At 47.2% G+C, this 24,339-nt stretch overlaps 1 protein-coding gene across 1 annotated transcript in view; it reads right to left on the reverse strand.

Moving 5' to 3' along the window:
• Positions 1–21,919, reverse strand: part of CADPS (Ca++-dependent secretion activator) — a gene marked incomplete at its 5' end in the record, with an annotated part of 138,621 nt that extends 116,702 nt beyond the window's left edge. The window contains 3 exons of the mRNA XM_010081827.1: positions 14,989–15,110; positions 17,447–17,683; positions 21,839–21,919. Of these exons, the coding sequence (XP_010080129.1) occupies positions 14,989–15,110; positions 17,447–17,683; positions 21,839–21,919 (440 nt within the window). The remainder of the gene's footprint in view (positions 1–14,988; positions 15,111–17,446; positions 17,684–21,838) is intronic.
• Between the last annotated feature and the right edge of the window lie 2,420 nt (positions 21,920–24,339).

Below are 24,339 nucleotides of genomic sequence, written 5' to 3' on the forward strand. Positions count from 1 at the left end.
AAAAAGTGTATTTTGACAGCATCTGCTTTATAGAACTCATATCTCTGTTTACTATTAAAAAGCTCTTATTTGCTGAAGCATTCCCAGACCGTATGTTATCAACAAATGTTACTAACCAAATACAAACAGTAATTTTCATTAGGTTTCCTTCATAAGAACAACATCAACCACAAAGGGAATAAATGTTTCAAATGACAGTAAACATACATAGGAAACTCTTGACAACACTGTGGTGCTTACATATTCATACCCCCAAAAGCCCTGAAAAGATCCACGCCAACAAATAGAGACCCTCAGAAGTTGGGTTTTGTGCAGGTTGAAGCCTGCGGTGATGTCATTAGTTGCCATAGTGATGCTCAGCATAAGGCCATAATTCATGCCATTGAGACATCATTTGTATTCAATCTACGTACACAGTTTATCTGTGCTGTGTATTAAATTATTGTTCAGAAAATTCGCTCTGGACAGTAGTTAGGTATTAGGATCTTCTGAGGGACTAACGATGCAATGGTTCCATTGCCATGTTTAATAATTAATCAGGTTATCACTGCAGGAGTTTATTTGTTGGGAAAGTGCCTTGGGACCTGTTCTGGACAAATCTTCTCATGAAGTAGCCATGCTATCTTGTCCCCATATCACAGAGTTCATGCTGACACTTCAAAGCAATAATACATCTGTAAATGAGGACAAATAATGTAATTCTGGCCAAAAGGATATATATATATATACACACACGCACACATGCCATGGAAAAGAAGTATATAAGCAGAAAAATCCTGACAGTACTTTCTCAGTTAGGACCATATTAACTACCTGAATCCCACCTGAAACCCTCAGCCCAGCATTTCTTATTGCCCCGAGCTGACCAAGAAATGCTGCCGTGCATCGGGATTTTGCTAGCACTATCACCCTATTTACGGCTGTTCCAGTGGTATCAGTAGGACCTGCTTGAGTCTCCAGGGTTTCTAGTTCGTCATCAAACTTAGGATGAGTAGCTAAACTCTTCTGTCTCCAGAGAGCCAGAGGATGAGATATGCCCAGGTGATAACTTGACAAATGCTGGCTCTTGTTTTACCTTTTACAAGCAAAACAAGTAGATGATCACTGTAGACTTCGTGTCTACAGATTCACCTAGAGGTGCCATCAGTTACTAACCAAACAGCCTAAAGTACCAAGATTTTTTTCTGAATGCAACATAAAATGACACATATCCAAAGCGCCTGAGCGGACAACAAGGGACAAAGGTCCACCTTGTCCCCCACTACCTCCAGGGGCTCATCTAATGTGGAGTACTTGAAGGATAGGCTTACCTGTCTGATTTCAGAAGTGTTTGGGAGCTCTCATGGGCACTGTCCCTGCTGGCACACGGAGGGAAAGCGATGCCAGTGCCGATGCAGGTGCCAGGCTGCCCAGCCCACGCTGCTGTCAGCTGTTTCAAGCAACACGCTGGTGATCTTCTGGCAAACCTTCAGGTTGATTCTAGTCAGACCTTCCCAGCTTATGAACAAAACAAGTAAGACCAGCTAGGCTCCTCACCTTGCTGCTGTACCAAGCTCTTACCCTTCCCTGCCATAAGGTCACTGCAGAAACAACTGTCTCCATCCTATGGACGTGAAGTGCGTCACGTTCTGATCTTTGGCTGTAGTCTCTGAGTGCTACCAAAATGCAGACACAGCAGTTATAATTACCACATAGCCAAAAAGACAAAATCATTCAAATGCCACGGCACTGTTTTGTTACAGTGTGTGATTTAAAAACTATCTGGGATACGAATAAGGCTTGAGCAAAACCCTGCAAGGGTCCTTGTCTGGACTGCACTCACATAACAGATGAAACCAGGCAGCAGGCTCTCCAAATCCAGCTGGTTTTCTCCATGATATCTCACTTACATGGTCTAATCTACAGTCTTCTCAGCTGTCCTTAAGAGACATTGATTTAGTAATTTCTATTCACCCCTAGTGTGTAAGTTCCTCTAAAGGAAATTTTAGCACCCATGCCTTCCCAAAAGTGAACATACATATTAATACCCAGGAGAACGCATTAAATTCTTTCATTCACACACTGTGGTCTCCAGCAAGTCTGCTTAGCCCCCGTCTAATTTGAGACAGTAACTTGGTCTAGCCAGAACATCGATGCCTCTGATTTCTATAAATAATGAACAAGAGCAACTGAATTATATTGCTGGGCCATGCATCAGCCCTGCCAACCAGCTCGGCCTGTCAGTAGGCTAACACGGGAGCAGCTGGAGAGTGATGTGCTTTCAGCGGCGTTGACATTTAAACATGATCTATGACCAGTTTGCATGGGCTTCAAAACTGCCAGAGGACACCTTCTCTCCCTCTCCAGACATATCTATTGAAACAGGTTTACTTGCCAGCTTGCATGGAACAAATGGGAAAAAAAGGAGAAAACAAAAGTCAAAATGTGTATTAAAGGAGAGCTCTGCTCCTCCCTCGGTGGGCTCACTCCAGGTGTGCATTAAGCTGATGTACACAGCAGCATCCTCAGACACGGCATCTCTCTGCAGGAGACACTGCCTGGCTCGTGAGGAAACGTGTCAGCAAAGTCACCCTTTGCTGGTCACTGCTTCACCTTCCCTGGGTGTGATGTTCTTTATGCAGCCTTGGTTTCCCAGCTGACGGCAGCATCCAGCCATGGTGCCTGCTGGAGCTGGATCCTGCTCAAGGATGGAGAGATCTGATCCCGCTTCATCCCTGGGAGACCAAAATGCCACGTACAGTCTTCATTTAGTTCTTCCAGAAATCCTGCCTAACAAATGATGGTTTTCTTTCTTCAGCCCCCTCCTGCTCTCCCAGAACAGACCTTTCCAGGAAACAGTCTTAAATCTCAAGCCATAAATCACATATGCCCAAAGCTTGAGCTCTGGGAAAAACAAAGTTAGAGAGCCAGCACACCAGGCCCTGAGCTAACCTACCTTCACGCTGCTGATGGAGCAGTACACCTTTCCCTCTAACATAATGTTAAGGTGTATTTTTTTTAAGTAATTCTAGAGATACAGCTAAAGAGGAAAACAAACATTTTTTAAATGTGTTTAACTGTTAACCGTATGTGAAGCAACATGCAGGAAAGCTTTTGTTTGATTCTCACATATACTGGCTACACAAAAGCATGAAATAGAAGTCAACAACCGAGGTGATGGTTATCAGTGATCTTTCTGAACCTCCCTCGCCATACCCCGAAGCAGCAGTTCACTATAACGGAGCACACACACAGACTTACTCAGGTCAACACAAAACCTGACGCAGGGAAAGCACTAATTCCGCCAGGGTGAAAATGCTTGTTTCACTTTCAGAAATGGGCATTTCTGAATTTCTAGGAACGACATAAATGAGACAATGCTGCCCATGTGCTGAGCCCTTCACAAGCAGGCGCTGGGAGAGCCGACAGGTCGCTCCCCTTTGGGAGCAGTGTTGGTGAAGCCCTGCACTGGCAGGGATGTGACAGCATGAACGTGTCCATGACATGTGGCAGAGGCAGGTGCTCATACCTGCACCAGCTGGGTCACAAAGCCGTAATAAAAAGAAGTAGGGCACCCCAAAGCCTTCAGGAAAATAGGCATTTTTGCAACTCTCATGTGTAATGGCAACGGATAATAGGTTTTTGGTTTGTGTCTTTGGGATTAGAAAAAACCCAAAGGCAACAGAAGAATTCAGGCTTTTTTTTAGGCTCTCCAAAAAAACTCACAGCTGGAGACCCGCAGGGTGCAGCTCCACGCACAACTCTCTTTTGGTGGGAGAATGCCGTAAACCACAGACAGTTTGGGGATGCTGGGTTGGGGACAGTTACACACTGGAGTAGGACTACAGACCTTGACCGAGGTCAGCTGAGTTCTTCTAAGAAACACAACCCAGTGGGCGATACACCTTCTCAAGAGACATCATTATTGAAAGATAAAAATTTATTTAATCGTAAAATAAGGTGCTGATAAAGACACCAAACGAAGAAAGCACATGATGCCTTGTCTGCAGCATTCAGCAAGTGCATCTCGCAGTGGATGAAGTACAGGAGGTGTTGGTTCCTCCTACCACCAGCAGCCATCCGCTGTCAAAACAGCAAGTCATTTAACCCATCTGGTGGTTTTTGTGGGACTGAGTTTGGATTTCACATACCACAGAGGGCCTCAAATGGAACCATGGCTATGAGGAAAGGATTTGATCTTTAGCGAGCAGGAGAGGATGCTGAGACAAGAGACCGGTCACTGTGGAAAACCACAAATTTAGGGGACCGTACTACCATGTACACATGCCCATGTCACCTGCCTTGGGCTCCTGCTACTGTAATAAGGAGAGATCTAATTAATATTCCATGGAGTTTTGCCTCAGCCCAATTTAAAGGCAGCAAGCAGATGAAATGAAGCCTGCCCTAAAAGCACCCCTGTCTTTCCAGTGCTGAAGAGGAGTGCTGGAGGTGACTGCTGTAGGTGCACAAAACCAGATCTGAAATGAAAAGCTCAAAGGACATGTATAGATGCAGAGAACCTTTTGAGTTTCTGCTTGCATGAAAATGTCCTCGGCTAGGAAATACAATTCAGGTGCTAAGAAAGGTATCTCTCCACTCTGCCTGGAGAAACGGATTGAGAACGGTTTGCATTCGCAACACGGCTTGATTCCCAAGAGTTGCTGAGCCTCCTCTGGGATTCCTCCCACGGTAAAAGTTCAATGTGTTTACTCACCTTCAGAACAGGCTAACCAAAGTCATCAGACACAGATTGACAAGGAAGCATATTTTTGTTCACATTTGTTTCCTCTCCTCCTGTTCTGCTGACAGAACAGCCTTTCAGCCCCATCCCCTTGGAGAAGCTGAGCTGAAGTGGGAGTGACAGCACAAACAGATTTGATTCCTCCTAGACTTTCTTGCACAGACTCTATAACAATGGTAAAATCTTCTTTCACTGATGCAGCTACTGCGCAGGTGACCGCCAAGTCAGCATCCCTGCATGCAGGGGCCGGCAGCGGCGGCTGTACCTGCCTTCCCCTGCAGCTACATAACGCCGAGTGAGGCCAGGCTCTGCTCTGATGGGATAACCCAATGGCTCCCTGAGTGAATCCGTCATTTCCCGTGACGTCCTAAACATATAACACTCCCTCTGCTAAAAGAACCAAACACCGTTAGTAATTCTTTTGCTTACAAACCAGCGCTCATTTACCCAGAACACCACTGCAGAAAGCACTACAATGCTATCCACAAGGTGAGCATGTCCCTAAGGACTGGGCTCCTCCTAGCAAGCAGCTAAGGGTGTCTTCCGACTTCCAGCATTTCATGGACTGTCCATTTTTTGTTCTCACGGCTCTGAGACACGATGTAAGTGTCACGCACGCAGACACCATCTTGCTTAACATCCTGCAGGCAGCAGTGCCTGACAGCTGATAAAAGGCACAGGCTCTTCTTCCAGGAACTGCAACTCCCACATCCTCAAACTGGCTACGGCAACACTGCGACTGCCAGCTGAGAGAGAAATATGTCTAGGAGAGCATCACATCTGCGTCTGAGTGTGCAAGGTGCAGAAGGAATGGGGTAAAGCTGACGGAGGCTGCAGCAAAGCAAAGCCTGGGAAGGTCTGCTCTGGATCTGCTTGTGGCTTACACACAGACCCCACAGACCCCGTTCCTGTGCCAGCACCATGTCACTCAGCTGCCAGGACACTGAAGCCAAGAGGAGCTGCTGGGGCCAATGGCACAGCCTTAGGAACCCAAAAAAAGGATGATCTTTGCCATACAGAAAATGCAGAGCTTGATTTCAGCATAAAGTGTTTCCTAAGCATAGCGGATACACAGGGGAAGTGTTAGAGGGAGGTTGTAGGCAGGGCTGGGAGGTGGATGTAGTCACACACTAGCTATTTACGGCCACGAAATGGCATTCCCGCCAGTCCCTCTGCCATGATGTGCCCAGCCCAGCCTCCCCTCCCCTGCCCAGGACCACACACTCCTCCAGCCCCTTCACCCCAGGCTGGGCTTTAACTGCAGAAACACCGCAGCTGGTTAGAGGAGAATTTATGGCAGTGCTATTCACCACAATCTTCAGGGTATTAACAGGGAAAATAAGTAGCGTGATTACTTAGAGTGATTTAAATGATGACTGCTTTTCAAATGCCCTGTGCTCTCGCTTAATACTGTGATATTACAATTAGAGGAGAAAAGCTCAGCAGGAGGAAATGGAAATGTAAGCCCAGCAACCTTTTACTGGGAGGTCTGAACTGAAAGAATAATTGCTTTTACAAGGGCTGGTTGCCTACTGTATGTGCGTCATCAGTGTATCTGCTTTGGATACAGCACGAGTTAAGAGTTTCATTCATGAAACAGGTCTGTGTGCATTTACTACCTGTGGTTGTATCCGCTTCTTCTGTAAGGTGACTGCAATGCCACACACATGCTAATCAAAGTTTCCTTTGGCCAAAGATGCTCCACTGAACCAGCCACGGAGCTGTTCATTCACAGAATGGTTATTCAGTTCAGATGTGGTTAATCGCTTCTACCAAATATTATCACCCTAGAAGGAAACACAACTGCAAAGGACTAGTTAAAGTCTAGTTATGAGTTAGACTTACTAAGGCTATGCACTGTCAGCTTTACAGAAACTCGGTGTCTCACAAGCACAGACCATGGAAAAGGAGACAGAAATCCTCTGTCTGAAAATACAAATTACTGGTTTTGTGCCAACACAGTCTAGACCCTCCTTCATAAAATTCAGTAAAGGAGAGCAGTGAAATATTTCCCAAATGTAATCAGAGCAGAAAACAGCACAAGGCACCCTTCCACAACCAGCTAAAGAGAGGAACAAGAGGCATCTCTTGTTGTGGTGCCATCACTCACATTTTTGCTGTCCAATATCCTTCTAAGCCAGGACCCAGGACATGAAGCCCAGATCCAGCCAGACACTTGGGATGTGCTTGTCTTGGCTAACTTTTAATGACAAGAAACAAAGTCACCCTGGCATCTCCTGGGTCAGTGGGGATGAGTGGGTAGTTCCAGCAGACGATGTCCACCCAGCCATCTCGGTCACGAGCATTTTCTCTGCTGTGCAATAGAAGCATTGCCCTAGTTTCATGGATAGGAAACTCAAAGCAAGAATTGAACCAGCCACTGTCCTCAGGTCACCCAGCCACTGAGAAGAGCCAGAGCAAACGTGGTAACACCACATCCTTTGTTTCTGTGGGAGATCCATCCCTAGACATGCATTTTGTGACTCTGGCCTGATGATAGCAGGGGTCAGCCATCCCTGACTTGCAGGACTTCATCCTTCCTTCAGCAACCACCAGGGGTGGTGAGTCCTCTCCCCACATCCTCATAGATCCCACAGTGGCTGTGTGCAGCTGCAGGGATCCCGTCCTCTAAGCCATGAGTAGGAGATGCTGCAGATGCTCTCAGCTTAATTTGCCTACAAGGTCTTTTGGCAAAGGTGTGAAAAGCTGGGGGAGACACTCCTGTGCACTGTGTTCTGCCTTTCACAGACTTTTTCAATCTGAAATGCCTTCAGGTTGCTCTGGAAGGGGTGCAAGAAAAGGCTGCCGTGCCTCTCTGCACTCCAGCCACGTTCACAAGCGCCTCTCTCCATGACCATGCCTCATCCCCTTTGCCCATGCGATAACAACAGCACATAGCTCCCTTTAAGGGCTTTCACCTATAGTGCTACTGTGGGACCTTGCACATTCACAAAGGCAACAGGCCCCTCTACCTTCATTTCACAGAAAGGACAACTAAAATGTTGAGAAATCACTGTCAGGGTTGGCGTTCCCATTAAACCACTCCCTCTTCCACAGCTCTGTCCAGGCAGGAGTAGGCACAGGACCAATTCTTTAAAGCATGCTCTCCATCTCCCTGTGCTGGTTTGCAGTACTGCTCATTAAATAATAATAATGTGCACTATGTGTACACGGCACTTAATAAATAAACCAACAACTGGGCACTTTTCACAGGTCTCACTCCCTGCCTTCCCCTCGGCAAGTGACGTGCAGATCTTGCACTACGGCATGGCTTAAGGTTTTAAAAACACCAAGCATAGGTATGCAACAAGAAATCTGAGAATGTATCTCAAGACTTTTGCTTTGCACTCCTCCTCTTAACACAGCACTATTTCCAATCACTGAATCCCAATCTCATTTCAAGGTCCTTTTGGTCTTTACCATCCCATCTTAAGGTTGCAAGCACAGGAGTGATGAAGCAGATGGGTGTCGATGAAGATTGCCTTGGGCATCATCACACCTTCTGGAATACTTAAATTTGAATGTATGCGCTAGCACAGGAATACAAAATTCCCAAGTGCATAGGAACACTCAAGCAATCAGACAGCTGGCGAGAAAAGAGACACATTCATTTGTGAAAGAGAACATGCACGAGCTCAACCCTTACTAGACACCAGAGAATCCATGTGAAAGCAATGCTGTGTGTGCTCTACAGGTCAGGGAAAACAGCCAGAGAACCTGCTGCAAGGGGTGAGTCTTCATTAGAGGAAACAAGCCTTCAGCATCCTTCAACACAGTTTCTAGTGAAACATTTACAGAACAGGAGAGAGGAGGGACAGCACAGGAGACCTTTGGGAGCAGGACATACCTGGGATCACCATCGCAGTCCCAGCAGACTGGTGCACTGCTCTCCAGGAGATGCACCACGGCAGTGTGGCCGTCTGAGTAACACTGGGGATTAGGGAATCCCTACGGGGCCTTGCTTTTATTCTGGGGAAAAACTCAGCTGCTCAATCTAAAGATGATTTTTTTTGTAGAACCACTCCTGCAGAGTAGCTACAAGGAAGCATCAGAAGAGGTTCTGAATTTCTAATTTAAAAGGCCGCTAAATCACTTGCAGGAACACTTCCCATAATAGATCACACGCTTGCACCTGGGTGATAACTTTTTAGTGCATTTTTTGCTGTGCTTAATGACTTGTCCGCAGCCTCCACTTTCAAAAATGGGAACATCATAACATAAATCTCAGGAGCATTATGGAAATACCACCACACCCACAAAAGGGGATTTGAAGAGCAGGTCAGATCGAACGAACAGCAGAATCCTTCAGGTGCAAAGCTGTGCACAGTCTCATTGGAAAACTCTCTCCTAGACATGCTAGATAGCTGTAAGTGAAGAAATCTTGTGTGGGGAATTTGGACACCACTTTGTACCCTTTAGCCCTAGACAGAGGGGCTAAAAGCAACTCCCCTGAAGTTCCTGTCCCTGTCATTGTCACCTCTTAGTCCGGCGGCATCATGGGCTCAGAGCCTCTATACCATGACTGCACACAGCAAAGCCCAAGATCTCTCCTCAAGGACATTTCCCCAACAGATGCCTCGGGGCAGACTGACCCTCTGCTCAGACCCTCACCCTAGGGACAAGGGCTGTATCTCAGAAGTGACAGTGGCTGACATTAGCTGCACCCAGGGCTCAGTCATTTATGTTGACAGATTTATAAGGGTCCTGGAGGTTTCCTAAGGAAAAAGAGCTGCAAACATCTGCACAGCTGTGAAACAAAATCACGCAACTGGAAAGGCAAGCCAATCAGTCTGAGTAATTAAGACAGCTTATATTTAATGCTGAAGCTGACTAGAACAGGGAGGAGGAAAAAAAAGCAAAAAAAGCAGCAATCTCCTAAAATCTCCTTTTGCTTTGGTTTTTACCCAGCATTATGAATTTTGCTTACACAGGACTTAGCTAGGCATGCAAACCTCAATATGAATGACTGCTGAAAACCGTGGGGCTCTGCAGGTCTTCTGCCTGGGCTTTGCCATGGGGTGATACCTCTGCAACACAGCGACAGAGCACCCAAGTGATGCCAGGAATTCTCAGACAACTGATTCTCCTGCCTGTCTGCAGAGCCCGCAGGCTGTCCCAGCAGCCAGCACAGCAATGCCCAAGGCTCTGGCCAGCCTCCTGGGCTGCAGAAGCACACATGTCTGGAAGTGACCTACCAGGCACCGCACCAACAGCTGTGCTGGGCTATACACAACATGAATTATGGGCTAAACTCTGCTCCTGCTCACATTGGAATAAACCCTTTTAGTTCGGTGGAATTAAATTTGTTCTACAGAGTATGGAGTATTTATTTGTAATTTCTACAAGCAAGCTCATCTCAAAAGGACCTTTCTCATTTTATCACAGGGAAAGTGTTCACAGCATCTCCCATCTAACCAGGGCAGCAAAACGTTGACTGCAACAAAACGGTCTTATCACGCTGCTACTCTGTGCAAAGCCACCAAGCATCCCTTCAAACTCCAGGGCCTGAGGCAGAAGATTCCTGAACAAAAAGACCAGATTTTCCTCTTCTGTGAAGAGAGAGAGGGCACCCCAGCTTGCCAGCCTCCCTTCCCACAGGGCTTCTCCCTTTGCTGTTCGTTGCCCACCTCCCAGAAGGAGATGGTCACCAAACGGTGCTGAGAAAGGATGCAATCAGGGAGCAGCATCACGAGCAAGCACAGCGACAAAACAGGGCACCCCTGTCTCCTTGCATAGTGGCTACAGGAACAGAGATGAAGAGGTTTAAAGTTTACCAAAGAGATTACTTCATCAAGAGTGACTTTCTGGAGAGGGGATGAGGCCCAAGCTCTTGGTCATGACAAACAATGTAAGAAGTGACATGGAGTCAGATGAGACCCCTTGAGTGCCCTCTCCCCAGCACTGCCCTACAGCACATGCTCAAGAAAACTGTATGGGAAAAACCCAGGCAATAAAGACTGATTTTTTCTCCTTCAAAAATAATAAGCTCCATCCATACCTCTCATACTCTGAGTTACTACAGGACTCCTGCACTAGGACCGAAGAGGCTGCTCTGCAAGGGTGGACATATAAACCCAAGATGAAGACACCTCTGTCTCTTCTTGGGTGTGCCAAAATGCCCAGACAGGTTGGCCAGACTCTGCCCCACCAGTTATTTACTGCTTTTAACCCACACGGTTCAGCTGAGCTCAGTGCAAGTACACCTGACTTTCACTACTGTGAGCCAGGGAAGAATGAGACTTATCTGCATGCCAAAATACGTCCAGGTGAATATAGAGCATTTAGTCACAAGGCACACAGGACCTTGCTGTTGTTTGGGCCTCTTTCTTTTCTTTTTTTCTGCTCACGTCAGAGGAAGGCAATATGATAAGAAGATGAATCACTGGTACAGCCCATGAGCACTGCTACAAGCACAGGTCACTGTTTAAATATATCCAGCAGCCTCTTTAGAGACAGTAGGACAGGGGTGTTGCGGTAGCACCTTTTGTGCTATTCCCAGACCCCTCAGCAGCCTTGCTCTCAGGACCTGCAAACAGCAGCATCACTAACACAGCTCCTGGCAGGGCATCATCGGAGATGTGCAGAGCCACCTCGCCCTCCGTGTTGCGCAGAGGGCAAACATCAGGGCAATGTGGGGGGAAGAGGAGGGGTATAAAACCCTCAGAGATCTGCAAGAACACAATTCCAGCTTGAAAAGTAGTAAAATCCTGCTCGCGCTGGGATTTGGGATATTTTGTGGAGGCATCTGTGAGTTAGGGTGTAATACAAAGGCTTTTTCTTACACAACTTGTTAAAAGCACTACTAACAATACGCTGCACTTCTGATCTGAAATAACCCTTGCTATTTCAGGTCTGGCTTTCTCTAAAGCTGTGCCATCCCCTGTACCCGCACTGAGGCAGATAATCCTCACATGAAGGGACTGGGCTTAAAATGTCAGGAATCCAACACGGAGCCTGAGAAGAAAAAGAAATCCAGTATTTACTGCTGTCCCGAGAGCCACGGTCCTTGTCCACGGCTCATCAGATCGCTTGGTACCCGTGGCTGCTAACCCTGCTGCTGCCCTGCCTCCTTCGAGATCTACAAACAGGATTCCAGCTCCAAAGTCACTAAGATGCTTTCAAACATTTTATTCACAAAAACTGCTGGTTTTGTACCAGGGAAAACAAAAGGTGAGTCTCTCACAGACCTATACCAGTGCTTTTGGACACCCTCCCCTGGCTGGGAGATCACTTTTTTCTATGAGGGGTGTGGAGCCCAGGTTAGCACCCCTGGCAGGGGGCGGGGACGCGAAGCCGTGCCACCAGTGTGCTGGGCGTTTTAGCTGAGAGCTGGCACTTCAAGGATGCGTGAGAATATACAGTGAACAACTCCATGAGTCATTCTTAGGTAAAAAGATGTCCTACAAGGTCGTGGGGCCCTGGGACAGTCTCCTTTCCGCCTCCCCAGGACACAGGGCTGTTGTAAAAAAGGGCAGTCTTCCAGTGAATCTTACTGTTCAAATGTCATTTATTTTCCCCTGATGTGTAAGAGAAATACAGTCTTTGGTAGCCTGGAGAGCCTCCAGATGATGGTGAAACTGAATTTCAGGCAGTTTGAAGAGTTAGAGTTTAACCTGAGGAAATACTGCCTGTTTCCAGAACTGTATTCACTGCATCTTCTGAGTACAGGCACTCAACCTGCATTTTTATTTTTGGAGCCTCTGAGATACCAAAAATTTGGGGATGTACAGGGATAACTTGCTTCAGTATTTACACACTTTGACAGTGCTGAGGCTCAGAATTCCTGCAGCGCACTCCTCACTCCAGGCCGGGCATAATCCCCTGCCAAAGCACACAAAACCTGGGATGCAAGCGAGCTCCCCCGGTGAGCAGCCCAGCATGCTGCTGCTGATCTAGTTCCCTTATCAATGAGTATTTAGCTTATGATGAGAAGTACACAAGCAAACACGGTGTGAATGACCTCAGTGAGAGTGACGTCGGCATCTAAAGAGACACTCCAGAAGGCTGTTTTGGCTGACCACAGATCTTTTGCCTGCAAGGCAGCATAGCTCAAAAACATACTAAAGACTCCTCTGATCTGTTTCTATCACTGCCCTCATCACTGGAGTACCTGTCTTGTATTAAGCACCATGACAAACATATCACATCTGACTCATTCTCTCTTTCCTTCACTTCCGAAGAGGAAAATATAAGCGCAGTAAATTGCTTTCACAGGGCTTTGGTTTTGCCTGCCTGAGCTGTTGTGTCTGGGAGGGGAAGCAAGGTGAAAGAAGCACTTCAAATGCAAAGAGGAAAAAAGGAAAAGCTTTCTGTGATGGTCTCTGGATTCTGTGGAAGGTTATTCTAGAATTCGGGTGGTCTTTGATCTTAGAAGTAAAAAGTCCAAGGACCCTCAAGGAATGCAACTATCAAGCCTATTCCCGTCCTAAGGTTCTTCCACAGATATTAGCCCAAGTGATGGAGCAACGCAGAAGACTTCAAGCCTGACGTGCACCTCTATGGGAAGCCAGTGCAGAGAGAGGATGAGTGGGATGGACTTGCATAACTTGTACCACGGCACAGCATTCAGCGTTGGCTGCATTTTCCCGAGGGCTCGTGGCTTCATGCCCAGACACCGTACATTTCATTATGATAAAAAGACCCACTTGATTAAAGAGCTCACTCTTGCAGCCCTTCCTTTCAAAACAACACTTGTAAAACGGTCCTGTGGCTGACAGCAAGAAGGCTTGCGTAAGGAAGGACAGAACCTTTTGAGCACGAGTGGGATGAATAGACCAAGTTAACAAACACACGTAACGCTGCAGAAGGGTGCTTTTCACTATGGGTAGTAGTAATTTCTCCTAAATAGGGCCCAGCTTCTCCAATGAAGCAATAAAAATACCTAAAATAGCAACAACTGCAGGTTCCTATGGAAATTTTCTTCCAAGCACAGCTCTTCCTTCTCTGAAGCAGATTTCAAAGTGTTTTGAAAAGTAAGCCAGGCTGCAGCACTTTCCCTGATTGGGAATATTGTTTTAAAATCACTTACTGCAGATTCCTACTCTTCCAGTACAGCGCAGGGCACACGGCATCAGCAGTTTCTGTGCCTCTGCAGGAAGGCAGCCTGCCTTTGGCTCTGCTCGACTCCTGCCTGCATCGGCTGGGCTTGACCGGGTTGCCTGCAGTGTTGGTGTATTCACAGGTAACGCCGGCGGGTGTTTTTGGCTTTCCTTCCACAGGCTTGGGAAGCTCCTGGTGAAATGCCACTGGGTCACCCAGAGGGAATGGGATATGGGAACAGAGAGGGAGCATCCCAACAGCAGCCCCTCCTGCACTGCCCCCCACTACTGGATGAGGCTTCGTATCACCTTGGCAATTCTCCGCTGCAAGGATGCTCACTGAGAATTTCACTTAAGTGTGAAATCCCTGCAGTGAACCAGCGGAAAACTGCCTCAAATCTATATGGATAGTGTTTTAAGGTAAGTAATCCCACAAATCGGAAAGGAAATAAGCCATTCATCATTTTCTCCTTCCAAAGTAACAAAATCAATCACTACTAGCAGGCTTAAAACAATGTCTGGGGAAGACAGAAAAACCAAGTATGGGGCCAAGGCTGGGGATTTGGAGACCAGTCAGAAGGGACAGAACAAGACTCTGCCCTTGAGCTGGACCAGGGCAGTGGGGCCTCAGATAAAGCTTTAACCAAGTGACTTGAAGCTTTTCCCTGCTCTTCTCTCCCACCTCTGGCTGTGGCTGCCAGACCACGTCCCTGCCAGCTGTTTTCCTGTCTCGCTGAAACCCTGACAGTGAGGATGAGCTTATGTACCTACACCCTGCTCTTCGCTCCCACCTCTGGCTGTGGCTGCAGACCATGTCCCTGCCAGCTGTTTTCCTGTCTCGCTGAAACCCTGACAGTGAGGATGAGCTTATGTACCTACACCTGATGGCACCAGTTCAGATGGACACTCAGACGAGTATTTACCTAAGCACATGCTTAACTCCATCCTTATTTAGCAAAGTACTTACGTATAGGCACAAAATTATGTCCCTATGGCTACAAGAGACATAAGCCTGTCATTAATGCTTTTTTCCTCAATCAGGGCTTATGAGGCATTCTTAGTCGCGGGACGATGCTCTGCATACATGGAAGGTCACTTCTCTCTTTTTCTTCTCAGAGTCCCCTCTGGCCCCCTCGTGCAGGAGCCAGAGCCATCTGCAGAGGCTCAGCAACGCAGAGATGGGGTGGAAGAGAGCATGGTGGAGAGAGCAAAAGGCAAAGCAAGACTTACGTTGGCTTTGAGGCTTCAGCCTGGTCAGTCTGCAGTTTCTCCCCACCTTCAACTTCCATGGTGCAGTACACAATACGGTTGGGGGCCAGTGACTTCAGCCCCTGCACCTCCATGATGACAACCTGTTGGGCAAAGAAAGAGGAGCGTAAGAGCCTCCTTCAGACCTTGCTCTGGCTGTTGAACCCGTGGGGTCAGCCAGTGCTGGGGTCCTACACGTGCTGATGGATGTTCATGGTGGCAGGTGGCAGGGACAGTGGCACTGTGCATGCAGGAAGGGACAACAGCAGCCAGCAAGGTCTGTATGAAGACCAGGTCTCCCTCTGACTACACAGGGGATGGCTGAAGCCCTTGGTTGCCCAGGGCTGTACCACACTTCAGTAGATGGGCCTCACAGACATGGTCCTGCCCCACCTAAAAGTGCCTTAATAAGTGAAATCCAGAAAAAAAGCACACAGCTTGTGCCAAAAGCCTCTTTTGAAGATTAATCATGATTTTGGTCTGACCTTTGAAGATCATCTAGGACAAACCCCCGTGGCTGGCACACCTCCCACCAGCCCAGGTTGCTCAGAGCCTCTTCCAACCTGGCCTTGAACACCTCCAGGGATGGGGCATCCACAGCTTCTCTGGGAAACCTGGGCCAGTGTCTCACCATGCTCATAGTAAACATTTTCTTCCTTATATCCAATCTAAATCTACCCTCTTTCAGTTTAAAACCATTGCCCCTTGTCCTGTCACCACAGGGCCTGGTAAAAAAAAAAAAACTTTCTCCATCTTTCCTATAAGAAATCTTTCTTATCAAGAAATCACCATCTAAATTTCTTGCAGGTAATTACTCTTTATGGTTTAAAAAAAACCTTTCTCCATCTTTCTTATAAGAAATCTTATCAAGAAATCATCATCTAAGTTTCTTGCAGGTAATTACTCTTTATGGTTTTTTTCAAGGTGATTAATTCTGTTAACCACATATCTTAAACATTCTACAAGAAACACTGTGGGAGTTTCTATTTGTGTTTTATTACAGCTATCTATGAAGTATATACACAGGGGTTTTAAATTCCTCTCCTCAGGTCCTCTGATCTGTCCTTACACTGAGGATCTCTTCCCTGGCTCGCAGAGCTCCACAGACCCTCTGACAAGCACACATTTTCGGTAAAAGCTCTGTTGCAGCAAGAGTTTTGTGCACAGAGCAGTGCACAGACCTGCCAGCTCCTGAAGTCAGCGCTTCACTGAGCTTCTGCTTCCCCCTGGATGGGGTTCAGCTGGAGAAAAGCGTTTGAGACATCCCATTGTCACGGCAAGTCCCTTTATGTATGGCTATACACGCTGCACAGGCTTTTCCAACTGAGAGGTCTACTGCTTTGTGATAGTTCCCTGCTCCTTTGTACGGGAACATTTGGAAGTCAGGCTCTATTTGATGCTGCTGTTGAAGGCACCGTTTCTGGGTTCATAGCCCTATTTTTAAATAAGACCGAACTGAGTATTATAAAGATGGTTTCAGACATCTAACGAGTTAAACTCTGAGACTGGACAACCAGCATCATTAAGTTTTGCATTGGTATGTTATATACAACAAGAGACCCCTTAGGAAGAGAAATAAACAAGAAACCACACAAAAAATTTTCTGCATCTGATATATTTGACCCCATCCTGGTAGCTGTTCTGACAATGTAACATAAATCCACTCACTGACAGAAAACAACAATTCTGTATGGGTGTGCGGATGACTCCTTGGAGTACATGTCTTGCCTACACTGCAAATATGTTTGCACAGAACAATTAAGTTGGCTGAAAACAGCTACTGCAGCGTCACTGCTTCCAGGACCGAGACAGCCTGTGTCGGAGGTAACAGCGGGTCCCTGCAGCAGCCTGCCTTCCCCGGGGCTGTACAGACAAACTGCTCCACAGGCACCGAGCAGAAAGTCAGTGCTCAACACAAAGCAAAGAGCAAGCCAGCAAAGCATGGTATTTCCACACAAACTGCAAATCCCAGCAATTTTTAATGGTTCTCCAAAAAGGAAGCAAGGCTTGCAGGGAAATACAGTGACAACCCCAAGTGGCAATAATTAAACACCCTGACATTTGTGGTGTTGCATGATTGTACTGGTTTTGGGAACAATAGAGGCTCAGGGTTACTGGGGTACACTCAGTCACAAGCTGCATGAAGAGGTCAGTTAATGACGCAGATTTCTGAGCCATTTGATGTACGTCAGGAGGCAATGCCAGATGGTTTATCTCACACAGTTTTTTCTAACAAGATGGTGAGACACCAGAAAGGACACAGTGTTTGACCACAGGCAAAGCTTCTGGTAACTCAGAGAGGAGCCATTCCTCATGGAGATCAGAAAGGAGATTTCTACTGAACTCTCTCCGCCTAGCTTAAGTTTGAACCAAGCAGAAGTCAGCTGCTGTGATTTTTATTCCCACAAACTCTGCACAGTGTCGTGTGTGTGAAGCTTACCTCCAGGGAGAACGACAACACGACGTCTGACTTGGAAAGCTGGTTCTCGTTTTCTTCTCCCATGTCAATAATTGAGGTGTTGTGACTGCGTTTCAGCTTCTGCAGCTTGAACTCGGAGCCTCCTTTAGACACAGGCATGCTCTCTAAGTTTGCCATCAGGAGATTGACAGACGACTTCAGCTCCTCAATGTACATGTTTTCCATTTCTTTGGACACAAACTTGGGAAATTTGCGCTCCTTGGATTTGGAAACAAAAACAAGAGAATGAATTGCAGTGACAATCAGCAACCACTTGTTGCACTGGGAGAATCCCCCAGGAGCATCAGCAGAGAGGTTTGCAAGCAGGGAACTCCCACAAACCAGATGACAAATTACAGCTTCCCCCTGTATAATGTGGAAACATTATTGTTAGCTTCCCATTGAATTACTACTTGGTACTTACCCAACTTTACTGTTTCTTGCATGCGCTTGCAGTTCATCCATTTTTCTATCTGCAAGTGGCCTTCTTCATATATAAGCATTCACAATTACAAACCCTCCAGGCCAGATCTCAGCTGAACTTGTGATTGACAGCAATTTACTAATGATTCAAAGGATGCTGGCAGTTAGGGACTTGTTTTCCAGTCTCCCAAACCTGCTAGCTCTTTTTTAAACACCTCTGAGCAGCTGGTCCATTAGTTTTCTAGGTGTGAAAGGAGCCCAAGGAGGGAAAATCAGCACTGTGTGGGCAGGAATTTATGGCCAATTGGAAGAAATGGTAAAACCCTCTTTCCACTACTTGCCAGGGCCCGTGTCTCCTTCCAACAAGACACCCTTTCACTGTGAGACCCTCCCGTGCTGCTTGTTGTAAACAGGGCATTGAACCATTAAAACCAATGGTGACAGTGAGATCAAAACGTGATGCTCCCCAGCGTGCGTTCTCAGCTTTGAGCTGCTGCCCATGCTCCAGCTCTGTCGGGATCACTGCTCTACGTCTTCTGACAACTCTGCCCATGTCCCAGATCTGCTCAGGGTTGGAACGTCTCTCCGTGGGTTACGAGAGGCTGTGCAAGGCGTACGACAGCGAGGCAGCATCTGCAGCCAGGGGACTTGAGGCTGATGTGCAAAGTATCTTACAGGCAATTCATAATATTGTAAAAAGCAGTTTGTAAACTGTACGCTAGGAAAGAAAACAAGGACACGTTTCTTCTAGAAGACTGTCATCAGGCTGCTGAAAAAGTACTCCACTGCACTAGTTTTTGCATCAGTCCTCAACAGCTCATCCATTACAAGCTCACAGCAGCACTCGCACCAAGCAGTTAAAATAGTCTTCTGTTTCCAGTCTCAATTTTAAGAAGTAATTCCCTTGTGTAAATTAGACCTGGTGTAAGATAAACTACCTAATCAGTCCGGTTTATTGTCTATGCATTATACAAGTTGCAAACCACCTCTAGGAAAGAAAACAAACAAGTGTTTTGTAGATTTTGAGAACTACTGCTGAAGCAACGACATGCAAACATTATTGCTTTTTCACCCTGCTGCTATCCATCTCTCCAGGGACTGCAATTTTGGCACTGCCCCCACAAACCTTTTCAGAAATGCAGCAAGGACTGAGACATTTCACTCTGTGCCACCAGCAATTTCTCATACTAAGGCTAAAACCAGGTGGTTTGAAGTGATGCATCACAATTTAACTGGGACTGGACCAGAAATGGGTTAAGAGACTGCAAGGGATGACCAGTCCAGCAGGCTGAAGCAGAGTGGGTCCAGCCCCAGAGGGACATATTGCTCTGGTGTCATCACATTTAGTTCCCCTTATGCGTGCTCCTCCTTGCCCTTGAGGCCAGATGACTGGGTGGGGGGAAAGGTACTACAGGACAGCAGAGAACTTGCTGCTGCAGAGAGAAATACACCTCTGCCTTGGCACCACTGAGTTCTCACCTGTAATGCTGCTCTCATTGAACTGCCGGAAAAGTACAACACACTGAAAGAAAACTCTGTCCAGACTCAGCTTTAAAACATCTGCTTGACTTTGAGCGTGATCCTCAAGCCGGCTGGCTCCAAGGCTGGGATGATGTGCTTTGATGGAGTGGGGCTCAGAGGGGGTCTCTGCCTAATGCTGCACCGGTGCTGTGCTGAGCTGCACTCTCCTGCACACACCGGGAGGTAAAAACACCCAGAGCTGTGCCCTGGCTTCCAGGTGCAAGAACTGGTCACCAAGGAAAGCTGGTGTGCACGGTGACTTCTTCAAAGTCACACGAGGGCTTGCAGGGCTACCAGTTCTGCAACACTGCGATCCCAGGTCCCGCTAGACTCCACAGCCTTCGCTGCCTCTGATGTACAAATGTCCTAGCCTGAATTTCTTAATTTATTAACAAGGCATTAATTTGCCTTTAGCATGGAATCTCCAAGACAGCCACCTCAGTGCTGGTTTCATGAGCGCAATAAATCTCCCTATGCAGCAAATCTGGATTAAAAGCTGCAAACTGAAGATAAAATTGGAAATACTTTCCTTTCATTGAGCTGAATTGTGAACCTGCCCTATGCAAGAGGGAAAGTAGCCTTGCCTGGAAAGGAGGACACAGCAAAGGCTTCAAAAAGTCATTTGGATGCCTCCAAAAGATGGTATTCATGGGTCTGAAAGAACAAGGTTCACGGAGGCAGGGGCTGGTGGGATCTGACATTCTGGAGAGAAGGCCTGCAGCAGTAAATGTGAAGGAGATTAAATACCAATACCTGCCCACTGGATCAAAGGTAAGTCACTTTTACCCTAAACCACCCCCCAAGCTGTGCAGCTGTATTTTGAAGGTTGAATTCTGCATGGGAAAATGTCAGGCTGTGTTGAGGACTTTCCCCTGACTGTCTCCTGCAGGGCTGGCAGTGGCATGGTTTGTATTCAGCATCCTTGGGGGAGGAATGGAAATAGCAAATTCTCGTTTGTAAAAAATAATTCATGAAGCTGCAGCCTCTGCTGGCTGCTACTGAACCACTATCATTGTCCCACATGCCATAAAGAGAAAATGAAACAAGGAAACCAGGTATCTCATTCTGGCACCCAGTGCCTGGCTACCCATCTCAGACCCGGACCAGCAGCGCTCTGCGCAGGGGCTCACATTTTGCTGCAAATAAAAAATACTGTAGGTTTTCATGACCATAAAATGTCAAAGGGCCAAATGCTAAACAAAGGAGCTGCAGTCGGTTTGCTGCTTTGCTGTGCCATTGTTTGGCCATGTGGTCCTTGGCCACTTTACTATTTTTATCAGTGAAATAGGAAAAACCAGAACCTACCTCCACAAGATGCAACAGCAGCAGCTGTTTAACAGAAGCATTAGCGAGGAGTAACTGCTCAGGCACTACCGGCATCCTTGCTAACACCTGACCATAAAGGAACGCACTCTGCTTTTCAGGCCCAGGGATCTCGGTGTGGTTGCAGACAGCTCTGATACTACCTTTCCGATAAAACCCCAGCACTTGGCACAGCTCAGTGGCCAGAGCACCGCTGCTGAAAGGCAGGTCCCCAGCCTGAGCTACGGCTCTCTGATTAGACCTTTTTCTTTTCCTTCCAGTAATGGTTTCTTGCTTCTCAAGAACAGCGAGATAGATCATTGACGATGACTTCAGCCCCGTTAGGGCCTTATCTGTGACTCAAAGCATCTGATTAGAGGCAAGGATAAGATCTTGGCCATACTGATGTCAACAGGATCCAGGGCTTTTCTCCATCTATGGAGATGGAAACCACGTAAATCTGTGCTGTATGAGGGCATGATTTGCTCCCAGGGAGACATCTCCTTACAGAAGGGTCTCTGGGGAGTTTAGCCGAGTGCTTAGTTATGAAAACTGTTTTGAGGTCCCGTGTCTGCTGCTCCAGACGGCAGTGATGTCCACACTGTACAACACTAGCCTGACTGCTGGTATGCAAAGTGTGAACGTGCTTGGGACAGCACACCTGAAGTACCTTTATTGGGGCAGCATCTATCCACAGGCAGGGAACTGTGGCTCCCAGCAGCCCAGCGAATGACACAAACCCTGTGAGAGCAATTCTTGGCTCCTTTTTTCATGCCATCACCCACTTCATTGCCTAGCATGTGAGCTTGGCAAACAGGGCGCAGGTGCGTGCTTACAGATCTGACCAGAGCACTTCAGGACAACTTCTTCTCCACCTCTGAGGATTCAAGAGGCATTTTGCAGGAACCTAAACTGTCCCAGCTCATCAGCACATTCCAAGAAATGTGCATTACGATGGTTTCATATGTACTTGTTGTTTTGTTTGTAGTTAAAAATCTGCTCATTTTTAACTGGTGACTATTGGGAGAAGAAATGTGTGAGGGAAGGACAGGACCTGGGGGCAGCATCAAACTATTTATGTGTTTCTACATGAAAAGCTTGCTAATACAGAAGATTTGGTTTTTTTACCTTGGCAATTTGCTCTGCCATTTGAAGACGCCCGTCTAACTCACGCCTGATCTGTGCTGCTTGCTCATCTGGGTTGTCCAGCTGTATAAAAACAAAAAGCAAATCAAGGTGAAAAATTAAGCAACACAGCACCTTTACAAGCAGTTCAGTTCTCCAGGCTGACCATCTGTATTACATTATCAATTACCTATAGCATAGGAGGAGCAGTGATGGGCCCTGCTCTGAGCCAGAGCCCCCCACAAAGGATGCACACAATGTTCACCATCCTGAGACACACATGACTGCGCAGACCCCGTTTTGATGCCTGTCCAGCTGCCTCCTGGGGCTGAGCATCCTCACCCTGAGGTCTTACACCCACTTTGCCCCATGAGCCAGTCTGGCAGCAAGCCTTGACGGTGACTATCTGAATCCCTGAAAAGCAGCGTGCCCTCCAGAGGGCTGTCACTTCACTGTGGCTTGGACAGCCACAGCCCCCCTGGGCTGGGGCAGGACACACGGCAGCCCAGGGTCACCAAGCCAAACTCCCCCCGCCCCTGCTTGCCACTCAGAAAAAGACAGAAGGCAGCTCAGCAGAAATGCACAGCAATAGCATTTGCTTATTTTCTTTCCCCCCATATTGCTGCATCCCTGCGCTACCACTTGATTCACGCAATCTGTTTTCCTGCAGCCTTCAGCAGAGATTCTTTTTTTTTCTTTTTTTTTTTTTTTTTTGCAACACACTGTCCACAGCCCTGTGGTTCAGTGTTCAGCATCCGCCTGGCCTTGAAATGTCTTCTGAGGGTAAAAATGTTGTTTCTGCCAGTTAAGCAAGTAATTACAGCACATGTGGAAGAGGCACAATGACCGCTGCGAGCAGTTTCCCGTTGGTTGGACTCGGGGCAGATCTGTTATTTTTAGTAGGAATACATGGACATAAATTACAAAACAACAAAAAAGCACAAAATTAAACTGGTCCCTGAAGAAGTCAATAGCTCCTGTAATGAGGTGGCAATTTTACATCTGCTTTCCGAACTCTAACCACCCTTTAGACTCCTTTGGGGTCATTTTGGCCATGGCACAAGGCTAGAAACACGCATCAGCAGGGTGGCTACAGCCCCGCTCCACCCACAAGGCACAAACCCAAGCTCAGCCTGGTGCAAAACCTTCACAGTTTTGGTTCACTTCCTTGTGCAAACGTGACTTTGGGCAGGGGGGCTGGCTCCTCCATCCAAATGTCGCCTTTGTTCACAAAGGATCGGCCCCTTCTGGCTACCAGCAAATGCAATTGCTACAAGCCGACGTAGGTCAGCTCTCCCACCGGCTGCTACACGTAAATGAGCTTTATTCACTGGCTTGGGGCTGCGCTAACCACCTCCCCGGGTTTTATCCCCCTCTGGAGACAAACTGCTTGACAGAAGAAAGGCTCGGCTGGCGCAGTGCAGTCTGGAAAGTTACAGCTACAGGGACAACAAAAGTTTTGATTCTCAACCTGACGAATGATGAGCTTGTTCGTTATTGCTCCCCAGATGGGCTGAAATCCACCGCTTCCCCTGGGTGGGCTGAAATACACTGCTTCCCCCAGACCCGCCGCTTTGCACGGCATCTTCTCGGCTGCCTGCCCCCGTATCCTGCATCTGCCCTCTCTCACACACACTGCTGCGGATCTGCACCCATGCAGGTGTGTATTTGCACATTGCTTCACCACTGATGATTTTCCAGAGAGCTGACATTCATTGTGGCTGAGATTGAGGGAAAGTATATTTTCGATTAGCTTTTGAAAGCCTCTGTTACTGATTTAATTCAAACTGGAAAACTACAATGTGTCCTGATCGTGATCCAAATCCACTGAAGCTGCAGCGATCTCTGCTGTGGCCACCCAGGTTTCCTTCACACCAGCTGCATCTCATAACCTGCTGCCTTTGTTTTTAAATTCCTGATCTCAAAACCAGTACAGAGCAACGGACCACCAGCACCTTTTGGGATCAGCTGCCCGCATTAGTTTCTCCATAAACAAATGCGTCACACAAGTGACCTCCACTGATGTGCAAACATCTCTCAGAGCTGCTTCATTAAGGGTAGGAAATGTGCAGTCCCAGATTTCCATTTCTTTGCAACTCTGAAAGACAGGGCATTATTTGAATTCCATCTGAGCTACAGTAATTGAGGTTAATCACACACTACCCAAAATAACTCATGCACTAAATTTAGAAATCAAGGATGCTGCTGTGGAGGAGAGCTGGTTTTGTGGTGTGATAATAAGCCAGCAAACTGCCTTAACTTTCTGCACTATCTACATTTTGCAGACGTTTTCCAGTGATGTTACAGGTGTCAAAAACCACACCAACAAAAGATCTGACTGCAGAAGATTATTTTTGTTAGGAAGCAACAAGCACCCTCAGCAGCCTCCTTGGTTGTGTTCACGTCAAGCCCTCCTTTTCGGGGCCATATGCTGCTGGGCTTCCCAAGGTTCATTAGTGATGCCAAGCTAAGTGGTCCCGTATTTAAAGGTAACAAAAAAAAAA

Source organism: Pterocles gutturalis, unplaced genomic scaffold (assembly GCF_000699245.1).
Source record: "Pterocles gutturalis isolate BGI_N339 unplaced genomic scaffold, ASM69924v1 scaffold79, whole genome shotgun sequence".
Taxonomy (NCBI): Eukaryota; Metazoa; Chordata; class Aves; order Pterocliformes; family Pteroclidae; genus Pterocles; species Pterocles gutturalis.